At 45.1% G+C, this 14,538-nt stretch overlaps 1 protein-coding gene across 1 annotated transcript in view; it reads left to right on the forward strand.

The window, feature by feature from the left end:
* gpc3 (glypican 3) overlaps positions 1–14,538 on the forward strand; it is a gene marked incomplete at both ends in the record, with an annotated part of 95,173 nt that overhangs the window by 4,820 nt on the left and 75,815 nt on the right. Inside the window, one exon of the mRNA XM_079228757.1 lies at positions 5,410–5,571. Coding sequence (XP_079084883.1) covers positions 5,410–5,571 — 162 coding nt within the window. The remainder of the gene's footprint in view (positions 1–5,409; positions 5,572–14,538) is intronic.

Raw genomic sequence — 14,538 nt, forward strand, 5'->3', positions numbered from 1 at the left:
GGCCTACCGCCAATTAAAGATTGATGAATTTAAATGTTGAGAATGGCTTGCTGGGATTTGACTGGGGGAAGTATCACATTCTATCCGTGTGTGTGTGTGTGTGTGTGTGTGGTGTGTGTGTGTGTGTGTGTGTGTGTGTGTGTGTGATGATGATGGGGAGCCGTGAAGTAGCCTGTATTGATATGGTGTATGGTGTGGGGGAGGTGGCTGATTCAGAGAGAAGTCCGCAGGAAGGCAGAGCAGAATTCTACTAACGCTGCATGTGGTGCCAGGGGGCAAAACACCAAAATACAAAAGTTTTTCCTTTCCGCCAACGTGATTCAAAAAGCACAGAGAGCAGGGAAAAAAAACAAAAACATTACGGTGGAGATGTGCGAAACAGAATTGTGCTCCATGAGTATCACTCATGTCTTTGTTGTGGCTGTAGCTGTGGGTGGTTGGAGTGTCGGAAGGTGAAATGGAGGCTGGGTGTCGGTTCACTCCGCAGCGTGTAGTCATGTATGTGAGAGGCGCTCGAGCAGCGCCAAGCACTTACCCCGGGACATGAGTGTGAGAGCGGCTCCGTCAGTGTCGGCGGTGGTTTGAGCGGAGGACGTGGAGCATCTCTGACAGCAGCAGCTGACCTGATTCATGAGAGGAGCATCAGATTCTCACTAAATGGAAGAATAGTACGAGTTTGCCGGAGGCTGGGCTGACAGCTGCCACTTATTTATTTATTAATTTCTTTCTTTTTTTCTGCATCATTGTAAAAGTAAAGATTGGCAACTGGGGAAAGAGAAGGGTGACATGTAACAAAAGGTTCCAAGGCTGTTGGGTTGTAGCGGTATCACGGTACACCGCAGCATCAAACCGTTTACTTTGCTTATGTGCAGTATTTGGACAAAATAAAAACACAGTAAGTGAGTGTGGGGGAGAGTTAAGGGTACAAGGAACAGTCTGGCTGCACCAACACTTAATTTAACATGCAAAACTATTATGTTTTAATTTAATCTATTATAGTTATATTTTCAGAATTGTTTATTTGCAAAGTACGTTGAACATACGAGGAATTTGACTCGGTGAGTTATTATGATGCTGATGTCATTCCTTAAAGGGTTATTGTAGCTGTAAAAATAAAATAAAGAAATATTAATATTAATGCAAAGGGCCGTCCAGAGGAAGAAATAAAGATGGGGATATTAATAAGAAAACAGTTGAAAAGTAGGTTCTGCCGTGCGTCTTTCAGCACCACGGAGTCGAGGAGAAAAAGAGCGAGCGATGCTCAGAAGATGATCCCAACAACATCGTCCATGACAACAGTCGCTGTTTGGACTCTGCCAGACAATAATAAAAAATGTATCTATAGCTATCGTTTTGTTTATGGACTGTCCTTTATACCGCAGTGACGGGCCGTCAGGGCCGGCTAAGCCTTCTCTGCTGGCCTCAACAGAATCACAAAGTTATAGCTATTTTTTAATTGAATTGTTTTTCACAAATGAAAATGAACCCGCTGTCCTCCCCGCCCCGCGGCGCATCTCACCCTGCTTGGCCACCCGGGGGGCGATGGAAAGCAGGTCTGCGCTCGCTGTTAGCTCACGAGAAGGGGGGTGGATGCGTTAAACAGCGAATGAGACTATGACTCAGACGGCAGTGAAGCGCAGGTAGAAAATCCACGGCCCGCCACTGTTATACCGTGTACCGTGATATTTTCTGAGATGGGTAAACGCACCGTGAAAACCTCCCGTGAATACCCATACAACCCTGCAGGGCTGGAATCGAACGCGGTGCGTGCCGTGACCACTCTGCCAGCAGGGCACTCCAGCGACCACTTATTTCAAATTAAACGCACACATTCTTTTTCTCCTCTGAGCTGAAATAACTCTACTTTCATGTCGTTTGATATTGCTGAGCTGGAGGCCAACAATAGGTCCTGGACTTCTCAGTAATTAGCTGCGGGGTCAGGTCACCTGTTTGTTTATCATGAAAAAAAAGTGAACAACAAAAGAACAAATGCTCCTGCTGTTGAAATGACACCGGTCGCCACTAATAGGTGGATCAGTTTGACCTGACGCGAGAGGTCTTTTTGTCTAATTGGGCAGCGATTTGGGCTTTGTTTCTTCCCATTTCCTCTTTGGAAGCAGCCCTCCTTGTGATGAAGGTGTTTGCTGCCTCGTTGTTTCGTGGACACTTCAGACAACAGAGACCGCGGCTCTTTCACAGTCACGCTTCCAGCTTTCAAATGATTGCTTCATCAAACGCTTTCAAAGTAGTGCAGTCAGCAAAGCAGGGAAATACTTAAAACGGTTGTAATCCCTGGTAGCTAATGACATTATCATTCCTTAGGTTGGTTGTAAATTGCGCCGTCTTCATTTCATTTATTGTCTCAACAAAGTGACACTGGCTTGTTTTGCCCCGGAGAGGAAGCCAAGTCCCACATGTTCCACTCAACACTGGTTGCTGATGTATAATTTATGCCCGTAATGAACGGCTTTTAACATATTCTATATTTTAACACAACTTGTTTTTCCCCCATGGTCTCCGTCATTAAACTTGCATAGGGATAGCTTTCTAATTGGTGCCGGGAAGCCAAGAGACACTCAGAGTATTTGTGGCTGCCTCCCAGTTCACTTGGCTTGGAGTCCCCGAGCTTGTTAGAGATGTGAAAGGAGGGACCCCTCTCTGTGTGTACACAGGACTGTGGGACCACCACCCCCTCTCTGCTGGAGTTTTCTCCCCTGGCATTTCAACAGAAACTTTTATTTCACGAGCCAAGCAGCAATAAAGGATCGACAGATACAAAAAAAAAGCGGCTGTGACAAACCAGAGGTCGATCAATGCGTTTTTAAAAAGCCATTCAAAGACCTTGAAACTCATGAAAATGCTCTGCATGTTGAACGCTCCTGCCCAACCGGTTCAGAGTATTGATTGAAAGGAGGTAATAATTTCAAAGCGTCACCTTGGAGCAAGATTGCATGTTGGGGGAAATTTACATCTAGATTGCTCCCAGCCTTGCACCTTGTCTCTCATCATTTAGTTTGAGAGAAGCGGCCATCAGGACACCAAAAGAATCGACTAATTAGCCAATAACGGGGTTGATAGAAAAGGAGCTGCCGGTGCCCGGTAGCTATTAAGCTCAAGGTAGGTGAAGTGAAACAAGCTCAGAACAAAACTGTGCAGGGACGACAGGGAATATATAAAAAAAATAAAAGAGAGAGGAGGGAGGGGGGCTCAGAAGAGAAATGAGCCTAAAGCAAAGAGGAGAAGCAGGAAGCTGGTTCCCAAGTGATCTGTCAGTCAGAGAGAAGGCTTTATTTAGACGGTGTGATTTTATTATTTGTGAAGCTCCACAGGGAATCATTTCCCTGTCGAATCCTTCACTTATTCCTCAGCGCCGTGGAACTTCCGTAATGAAACACATTTATCATCTGCACAAGAAAAAACGACAAACGTGCAGATGCAAATGTCTGTTTTGCGGGAGATGATTGCTGAATCCCCGTCTCCTCCCCAGCACCGGCCTCACTCGCCTCACCTATGGTGCTTATTGACAGCTTAATAATTTAGCCCCAGCAGTCTGAAATTAGCTTGATCTTATCTGTCAGGAGTCCTTTGTCGGTATTGATTTAAGATATTAAGCCTGTCAGTACGCATACAAAAGGTGGCGCATGACAGTTTTATTGCATGTTTCACTCATTAGACTCTCCACCTTAAACCCTGATGGGCGTCGGGTAGATTTAGCCAAAGCGGTTCGCTGTGCGACTCCCCAGCACTTGTTAATTATGAGGACTGCCACTCTGTTGCATCTCCTGCTAGTTTAACTCCCCTCCATGCCGGCTGCTGTCTTTGTTGCAGTCTGAGCTTTTGTTTCGGAGGATCTATTGTTTGAAGACCTCAGAGGCAAATCCTCAAATAGAGAGATTCACTTTTCATATAAAGATAAACCCTCCGTCTCGACAAAAGCCTTCCCTCTGTCTTTTGACACGCTTGTTATCAAGACTTTTCATATATATATATATATATATATACAATCCAAGCCCTCCCTCCAAATTAATCCCCCAGCCTTCGTCTCCCTATCTCCTGCATCCCAACCAGTGGCTGGCAGACTCCCCTGACATGTGTTTACCACACCATCCATCAGGCCCTTGTCACTGACGCCTCTCAGGCAGCAGATCCCGCAGACAACTCTGAGACGCAGCCTGGCACGTTGCGACTGCAGCCTCCGCCGAAGCTTTCAACAGCCACACGGGACAGACAGACAGAGAGAGAAAGAGGGAGAGAGAGGGGAGGCACTAAGGAGAGGGAGTTCCTCTTTGTATTTAAACATCAAATGGTTGTGGCCTATTTATGTCTGTGTGATGTGCATCGTTTTAGAGGAGCGATTTGGGAATAGGACGAAAATGTATAGCCTGTGTATATAGAAAGTGTTGTTTCCAGTGGACGTTTTCTTTTTCAAAAGAGGTGTTCTGACACAGCATTGTGAGAGCTCATGCATCTTGAGTAGTTCCCTCTCTTGCAAAGGCACCAGTAACGGCCACTTTTAGATTAAACATTTAAAGTCTCTTATTCAAACTTTTAGGATATGTGTAGTACAGCGTATCCTAAACAAGTGGAAGGCATGTTCTCCTAAAAAAAACAAGAGAGAAGCTTTCTTTGTAAAAGATATCCCCCAGTGCATCGTGGCTGTGAGCAGAGGCAGCCTCGCTGTCCCTGATCAGCCTCTATTCTAACCGCGTCGTCTTTATCGCCCTCCTCACTGGGATTTCGTTTTTTCCCCTTTCGAATTGAATTCATTTCGTTTGTTCTTTTGTTCCGGTTGGTGCACGGCTTCGTCGGAGTTAAACATCCTTGTCACCTTAGTTTTGCCTTAACGGGCTTACATCTGCACGGGGAATCCAATTACTCCTCATCTGCGTAAACAACCTGTAATGACAGTGGTCAGGTGCAGAAATGTTTACCAATCTTACTCTGTTTTTTGTACTGAAACTGGGGTTTGTTTGTGTGCACGCTGAACTGCTCCTGGCTGTCATCTTTGTGCCCTGAAAAAAAATCCTGTTTTTGATCCTCTGTGTGGAAAGTGCAGCCCAGAGTGGTGGGAAACTTTCTGTTGACCAAATTGATCTCAGAGGACAACAACAGAGCTCTGGTGTATGGCTTGCATGTGGGATCAAAATGCCTCTTTTATTTTTCAACGGCAATGTATTTATGACTCCGGCCCCCTTAAAAAAGACAGCCTCTACATAATGATCACACGCTCATTAAGGCTGCGGAATCTGCTGTAGATAGTGTTTAGCATGCAGAGGATGCGGCTGAATCTTTTATTTTTTCCAAAGGAAGGGGGGGCTTCTGTTTAAAAAATGTTTTTGAACAAAAGTGGCTTTGCAGCTCCTTCCCTTGCACTCATCCAGCCTCTTGTCTCTGATGATTCCCTGCCAGGTGCGGATCTGCAGGTGTGCCAAACCAAAGGCCCGACCTGCTGTTCCAAGAAAATGGAGGAGCGGTATCAGGTAGCCGCACGGAGCAACATGGAGTCTGGTCTGCAGGTTGTCAGTGCTCAACTCAAACGTATCATCATCCAGAACGCCGCCATATTCCAAGGTAAGCAGTGAGCACGGTTGATCTCAACCATGCAAGATGTTTTTTCTTTTTTTAACTGGCACAGAGAAGAAGAAGAAAACTGTCACAATTGCTTTTTTAAACTGATAACTGACGTCCTCAAATCGACACAGTAAGTATCCGCTGTCTTGGCTCCACGCCCTTCTTCACGTCAGCGGCCCACTCCTCCAGACGGTGAGTCACACGAATAAAAAAACAAAAGCAGACGCGTAATGCACGCAGACAGGGCTGGTGTTCAACTAAATGTTGGAAAGGCAGAGACATGTGGTTAAAGTGACTTTAGATGTAGTGTGGTTGTCGGTGCCAGACATGTTGTTCCAGAAAGTGACAGCCTCCTGAGAATTTGGCGCACTGCAGTCAGTGAAGACTGTTATATTCACAGAGTGGAAAACGCTAGTCAGCAGTGGTTCCTGGGAAGCACTCGCAGATGAGAGAGGTCAGAGGAGACGGACTGGTGTGACTGGTTCTGGTTCACAGATGTGTGCAGTGCAACAGCTCAGTGCAGCGATGATGTAAAAAACCTGGAGACGCTGAGGTTCAACTGCTGTCAGCTGAAACAACGAGGAGGCCGGTGACTTCTGAAAGTGAGCGAGTGGACAGTGAAGTCAGCAGGAACTATGTGACACCATTAAATCAGTATCTGCTTGCTGAATGCTTGAAAGCACTCTGCTACTTCCTCTCTTTTCTCTCGTATTCTTTGGCTGAACCCAATTCTCCAAAGTTCCCATCCAAGTTGTCAAGTGTTTAAGAAAACGTTAAGTCAAGCAGCAACAAAGACCTTTAATAAGGCCTAATAATTGGAGTAGTTTGACATCTTAGGAGCTCTGCGTATAATGAGGAGCTTGGAACCACTTTCAAGTCTGTGAATATGACGCTACCACGTAGCAGCTGGTTAGCTTAGAGGTCTTTAGAGGTGCTATATGCACAGTTGGTTACCTTTGGACAGAGATAAGCAAGCTGTTTCCAGTCCTGTAGCTAAGCTAAACTAGCCGACTGCTGGCTTCAGATTTACTGTACAGATTGAGTGATACTTAAAGGCTATGGATAATTAAGGGCGTGGCAATTTGCTAGGTGTCACCACGATGAATAATAAGGCTTGCGGTGAAGTTCATTGTACACCGGGCATCCTGTTGGATGACGGGCTGCCGCTGGATGACTAACGTCCTGCCAGCATCAGTCGGGATATCAGGAAGTGTAGTGTAGTGGAATACCGGACAGCGGTACACAATAAAGAAACTGGAATCAGAGGGTAGAATTAGTATGAACTGTATTGTAGAACAGAATATATGATGGGGTGTGAACATCAGCGGTATCAGTAGTGTTGCACGCAGGAGTGGAGACATAGAAGGGGAGTAATGCGGTTCGATGAGTGTGTGTGTGTGTATGTGTGTGTGTGTGTGTGTGTGTGTAGGGGTGTAGGGATGTTGAAGGTGCATAACAAAAGAATAAATTAAGTAACAGAACCTGAACTAACTCTGCCGGCCCAGGTGCATTATAGTCACATGGTAATAAAAACAATATCAGTATACTCCTTTAAAGGATTACGTGTTGGTGCCATGCTGTCGAATCACACTCAAAAGCGGCTTCGTCTGCGAGTGAGTGACGCAAGATTTAGTACCGGGCCGCACAGAAAGAATGAAAAAAAAAATTATAATCGAAAAATATGTTTGATTTTGAAGAATGAGCGGATACATCCGTCTGTGCGTCTGAGCCTCTTAGTCTTGACACATGTCAAGAGGCTACGTGATAACGTTACTCTGAAAATGAAACTTAAATGTACGTTTCAAGTGCCGGTGTTCTGGATTAAATTCAAAGTTGAATAAATTGAATAAATATAATTAAAATATAAAATATATATAATCAAAATAAATTGAATAAATAATGGCAGAATATCCTGAAAACCTGCAAGCAACATCCAAACCATGAATGTGAATACAGATCGCGATCAGTAGTGTTGCATGCTGGGTGTGGAAACCATGAGTGTGTGTATTGACGCGAGGACTACTATAAATATCAGTCAGTGTCAATGATTATCAGCATCATGTATTAGAGTAAATCAAACATTTTCTCTGAGCCATAGAATATAGTCGTGGCCGGCGATCTCAGAGGCAGGGCCGCTTGATGACGGAGGTGTGCCGGCGGCCTACCCCGGTGTCCCCTGAGGCCAGTCCGCCCTGCTTTAGGGTAAATAGGATGTCTATGCAGCGAATAGGTTTACAGATGCGCTCCTTAGCGCCATCTATCGTCGGGGAGTTTGAACGGACGGAGGCGCGGCCGGGGTTACATTTCACCCAGATACAACAGATACGTTTTTCTGATTGGCTATTCGTGTAGCACATTTCTTTTTATTGATTGGCAGGGGATTCGGGGGAGACGTGCTGGATTCCTCCATGGTGAGGGCAGCGCGACCAGGTCATGTTTGCGCGCTGCGGCACATTAAATAGCCTAGAGTTTTTTTTCAGCGTGAGAAATACGATGTGTGGCGGGAGGGCGTGACTTAAGACCGAAATGCGTGACAGTCACGCTGAATGCGTGACACTTGAGAGCCCTGTGGTTGTGTGGTGTGAGTGCGTGTGAAAACATGCAACACGTGACACACGGCGAAACCGTGAGAGTTGGTAGCTCTGATATTGTTCTATTTACATGCTAGCACCAGTATCAACAGGCAACCGAGAGCAACAAGACCGCAGGGTTGACGTTAGCTGGCTCGCAACAACTTAGCGTGTTAGCCTTAGATAGCTTGGTAGCTTGGAGTTAGTTGGATGTGTTTAAGCAACTTCATTCGGCCCGCCTCAGCTCCACCCACACTTCAACTCTTCTCCCATTTTTGGATTAGCAGGAGTTAGGCTGTGTCGTCACTACCAAGACGGTGGCGGCCATTAGCCGCCCGCTGTGAGCTTCACTTTGGAGACTACGTCCATGTTTCATACAGTCGATGTGCGTTACTGACATTACAGAATCAGTTAATTTACTTGTTCTACTCGTCTCTACTCACTGTGCTAATATATATTTTAGCATTTGCCATTATTTCATAATTTCTACTGGACAACGATCATCTTCAGTTTGACGAGACGGTTGTAAACTTTAAGAGCTGGTTTCAAGTCCCCGACAACAAAGTCGTACACAACTTTATATTTAACAGTGCGGCCATATTAGCAACAGATGTTATGAAGTATCTCTTTCACATTGAATGCCGAGCTTTCGTTATCACGCTACGCAGGCCTTTTCAATCCAGCGAGGCGGCTCTGTTTACTGTCTCGGGGTTTCCATTGAAGCCGGGTGTGCAGACTCACTGGGCAAACTCTTTTTTAAAAGTGCACATTCACGGGTTGTGAAACGCAGCCCCATCCTGACATGCCAATTAAAACTAGAGGTTTAATGGGGACTGTGGGGTTTGCTTGACTTGGTTGTTACACACTAACTATGTTAGAGACTGCCGCTGTGGTTTGGCTGCACTTTCCTAGAAGGGGTTCAATGCTAATTGCTTTAGCATAGGCCTTGAGAGAACTCCCCAAACAGCCCCCGGACTGAAATCCTTTTAACATCCTGGTCTTATCTGTTTCCATCTACTTCATTTTTCTCCTTTCTTTTCTCCTCTTTTCTTCTCTCGCTCTGACCCTGTCATCCTCTCTCTCCATCTCTGTCTCACTCAATCTGCTTGACTTTTTTTTCTTTCTCCTTCTTTCTCCCTCGGTCTGTCTCTTCTCCTCGTGTTCGTGCTGCTATTGGGAATTGAGTGCATGCCTTGTTTGCAATCTTCTTTGCCGCTCGCTCTCTGTCTCTTTTCTTCATGCGCTCGCTTCTGCCAGAGATCAAAGGGCTGCCCCTCTCCACTCCTCTATCTCCCATCTTTCTGAGCGCTCTCTCCATCCCCGCATCCCCCTCTCCTTCCAGCTCCACCTGCCCTGCTCTGCTTTCCCAAGCCTCAGACTCCACCAAAGGTTTTCACCCTTTTGAAGTCAACTTCTCCGAACAGTAGAACAAGTAATCTCTCTCTCTCTTTCTCTCTCTCTCTCTCTCTCTCTCTCTCTCTCTCTCTCTCTCTTTCTCTCTCTCTCTCTTTTAAGCGGTGAGATGACAGGCTGCTTTAACATAAGGCTTCTTTTAGATCAATACCAGGAAATAGGTAAGGCATTAGGGTTTGCTAATGATGCGGGTCTCATTTGCCATTTGCCAATCTAATGAGCCCGATCTGATCTCTTTATCGTAAACCAGGGAACCGCTACGTAACGGGTAAACTGCAGCATCCACTCCGATATGGGACAGATGCTTGGATTTCATTTTGATTCACATTAGCCAGATCATAACATCATCTTCCCTGATGCTGTCAATTTGGTTCAAAATGAGAATCTTTAAAGCTGTGCAGGACGGCCATCTTTAAATCTAATCTTTTAAAATGAGAAGCTGATCTTGTGCATGCCGAGAATTTAATTTAGAAAATAAATGACGGAGCCCAATATTTCCAAGGAGTGTATTAGTATGTGTTGCTGCACATCACTGAGCAGCTTCGAGATGAGTGGATACGTGAAATTTATTGCAGAGTTTTAATCAAGTGGACAGTCTTAAAGGGGCACTGCGCTGATTCTGCACATCAAGATCAGTTTACTTGTCACAGGGAGTTATTACGTGACTTTGCTAAACACATAAGTAATAAAACGTGTAGAAATAGAAAGCGAAACATTGTGGTTTAACAAGCGTGGAGATACTAAATCTAGACAATGCTGAAATATAGCAAAAACATGCTCATAGCTTAGGTCAGGATTTACTGTAAGCTTGCAACCTCAAAAAGCATACCTGTCTCCTCTAAACATACACTACTTATTTGTTTGGGCACTACTGCGTTTTCAAAATATATGTAATTGCTGCCTGTTGTCTGGCAATATCTTTTCCAGAAAAGGAAGGCCGAGATTTACTACCGGCCGCAATTCACCTTGACCAAGTGCTGCGAGTGCCCAGACATCACCGTTATTGAATGTAATAATGCTGTATATGATATGAAGGAAGATTGTATTGCAAGATCGAATATTGCAAATATATTTAGGATCAATATTAGCTGATACTTTCATTAAAAATTCCTCATTTGGTGATAGAAAATGCCATAATTCATGTTTAAAAAGGTATTTTCTGTTGCACATTAGAAGCTGGAGACGGGTTGCAAATTGACCATTTTGTCTAAAAAACAGAGGGTATTCAATTTACAATGTTAAGCATTTTTGGCTAATTAAAAACCAAAGGTTAAATAATTTTCTGCTGCTTGACGAAGGAATGAATGAATTATTGTTATTGTTTGAGCACTAGAGTACTTAAAAAGAGAAAGACACAAAGAAGTGAGGTGGGAAGTAAGTATTGTGCTGTATGAGTGGATGTCTGAGGTGAGCTGACCCGGCGCTACTTCAAGGCTGCAACAAGTCTAAAATCTGCTGTAGCGCCGACTTTGCCTTTTTACACAGAACCAAAGAATTGCAGGATAATGTGTGTGATTTCAGATAGCTCGGACCTCGTTGTCTCTCCAATGTTCTGCTATTCTCGGTTGCTGCCGGTTAGCTGCTAACTGAGGCTTGCGTTGTACTTTTTAGTCTAATATTAGTCGGGCGCTAATTAAATGCCATTAAAACGTTGTGCATCCTGCCCCATTTCACACTGATGTGTGACTACCTCTGCTGTCGGCTCAGTGGAGGAACAACTCTGTCCCCACATTCTGCCTCCACATCTTCATAAAGAAAGAAACGAGCCAGAACACTGTCCCGCCTTGAGGCTGTACACTGCGGCTCAGCTGACTTAAGCACAGGTTTACGTTTGTGGTGTGATTATGCTGAAGCACGTATATCCTCCCCTCCTTCACCCATCTACTCTGTCTGTGCATCCTCTGTACAACTGCCCGGCGAACTCATCCAAAACCAACTTCTGGCATTTTGGGTGATTGGCAGCTCTAAATGTTATTATTTCCGCCGCGACGTGTCCTTCAGAGCGGCGCTGCTACCGCTCATCCCCGAGACTGCGGATCAGAAATTAGATTATCCTTTGTTAATGAGACAAGCTTCTATTGAACTTTTTTAGAAACCATTTGTTGGGGCCGTTGTCGTGTTAGCGGCACCGCAGGCGGAATCTAATTTGTTGTGCAGGGCTTGTGTAAAATGACACATCAGAAAATGAGCACTCTCCTGACTGGAGAAAACAATACCACACCGCTGTCTGCTCTGCTTCCTCACAGCTCCTCTGCAACCCGAGGGGAGTCACACTCGAGTCCAAAGAGTGAACCCGGTTAATAAACATGAGAGGACAGGGCTGGTCCGATTGCTAATGTTGTCAAACATGTGGCGAGGAAAGTTGAGCAGCGTGAGCATGTGCAGATATCAGAGAGTCTGTGTGATATCTGCTGAAAAAAAAAAAGTGGGACAGCCAGCCTGGTGCTCCTGGAATGACTCAATGAGTCCATAGAAGGCTGGCTCAGTGGGGTGTTCGAAAACAGGTCTGACGTGGACTACTTTCAGGCAGCATGAGGGCAAATCTGTATGTGGCTTCACTCGTCGCTGCGAGGCGGGGGAGCTTTCTCCACTTTACTCTGAACTCACGGGGGCCACGCTCTGTAAATGAGCGGGAGTTTGGAAGGAGCTTGAAAGGATGCTCATATCTTTTTATCTGATGTATAAAGAGACAACGAGCAACCCGCGGTCTCCCCTGCTCGACAAACTTGCAGAATAACCGCGAAGGCGCGCGCGCGCACACACACACACACACACGCACACACACGGCATATTTGAAAAAGTTAACTAGTTCCTCGAGTTCCTCGTACCTCATTCCTAGCGGGCCAACAAATTAGCATCTCATTAGCAGTCTCCGAAAATTCTATCGACTTCCCCCGCTTCTTCTGGACGGGTTTTAATTACTCTAAGTGTATAAGGCATTAGAATGGCAGACCCCCTGTGGCCCCTGGTGGAGGCGGTTGTTGACCTTGACAGATGTTTGCCCTCATTTGTCTCCGATAGTGCTGAATGGACATTCGCCGTGGCAGTAACCCAAACGAGTTGTGGCAGGAGGCAGATGATACAGAACCTGGCAGACCTGTGCTCCCTCTGCATCCAGCAGCCAATAATCAAAATCAGATCCCGCCGCCCTCTGCATTCATTCCCCGTCTCCTGCTCGTTAGCCATCCGCTCGATCCAAAGTGCTGCGGGCGTCTGGCCCGAGCAGGCCTCTCCTCTGTTCCCCACATCATCTGCTTTCCAATAATCATCCCCTCGCCTCGCGCTCTCCATGGAGTCGTTTTGTCTTGTGGAGAAGTCTCCCGTAGTAATCCAATAAGAGCGGGGACTGGTAGGATGTATGCCTGCTGCGAGATGTCTGAAGTTGTTTACTTGCTGCCCCGGGCTAATCTAATAACTTAATGATGGGGAGAGGCAGTTTTGCTATGTCCAATGGGTTCCTTCGAGCATCGTTTACCAGACACGATGGGGTTTACCCGCCATTACCACGTCTTCTTCTATCAGCTCGTAATTTGATTCCAACTTAATTGCCGCGTTTTATCATTATGCGTCACTTCTGGGTTTGCTCGTAATGAGTTTTTTCGGTACTTTTTGAGCACTCTGCTGGGCTGGCAAACTGTCGTGCAGATTGATACCTAATAAAGCGGCGTAATACTGAGAAGCGCGCTGTCTGGTATGAGTATCTCTTGGTGCTCTGGAGCCACAAAGGGAGAAGGAAAAAAAAGTGTCTTTTTGCAGCGAACAGCCTGAGAGATTATTTGAGTTTGTCAGCCTGAGGAAGACGCGTCATGTCAACTATAGACACATACTGTACGCACCAACACATCCAGGTACAGCAGACGCACCAGTGATGCCCTTCTTAGTGTTTGCTCTCATTATCCAGTCTGCTGCTTGTGGAACAGTGGATCACCAAAGGCAAATACAAATGAGATGTTTGCTACTGCATTAAGATGACATGGACTGCATGTGAATCTAAGGGGTGTTTCAAGACACATATTCCACCCGTGTGTGTCAGACAGGAGCCTTGATGTAGTTCGAGAAAAGTGTGAGCAGATAATTGGAATATGTTACACATTATATACATTTGAAATACATTTGCAGCCTCATACATTTGAAATATTGTTCTGCAAGAAAATAGGCCAATAAGAACTACTAATAAGATGATAAATTATAGAGTGCGACAGGAATAAGTCATAAAACCTGGGAAATTAGTCAAAGTCAATGTTTTTTTCATGTTATTTTTGGTTAGATGCCTGAAATAAGGAATGCAGTTCACACAAGCTTAACATATTTTAATGTGTGGTTGTACAGTATAGAACACGTCAGTAAATACCCCTCTAGCATTTAGTCGCTTGTTGCGATAATAAAGCTCTGAATATCAAATCTAGCACCTTGAAAAACTGCAAGTAATTCACCTAACAGTCAGGAAGGTGTCTAGTGGAAGGCTGTGAGGCAGGAAGAAGTTGTGAATATTGTAGCTGAATGGGCACTGAAGTCAAACTAATTTAAACTAACATGTTATTCATTAAAATTAATTTGAACACTTATTTTAAGATATGTAGTATAAATTGTGTTTTCCGTTAATTTCCTCTGTCTCACTTCAGTGCCAAGCTGATGTTGCAAGCTAACGTGACTTAACCTAGCGCCACTGTTACCCAGTTGTACTTTACAGAGACAGCAAATGGTCTTCCCTTTATCCACAAATCTGCCTGTGGTCACTTCTCAAATCATTTGGTGCCACACTTGTGCGTTCAGGAAGGAACAAAAGGCCCTTTTCTCTTATTTGTCATAGTAGGAAAAGCACAGGTGTTACTAATAACACTAATAATAGCATTGTTCCAGTGAGAGCGACAGTGAGCCAGCACGCACGATACAGAGACCTGAAATCAAAGCAGCTCAATGAAATCCAGCCGTTGTTATTTTGACTATTTACCTACTTTGAAGGGTGAAAATGTCTTCATGACCT

This window comes from Taurulus bubalis (genome assembly GCF_910589615.1).
Source record: "Taurulus bubalis genome assembly, chromosome: 13".
Taxonomy (NCBI): Eukaryota; Metazoa; Chordata; class Actinopteri; order Perciformes; family Cottidae; genus Taurulus; species Taurulus bubalis.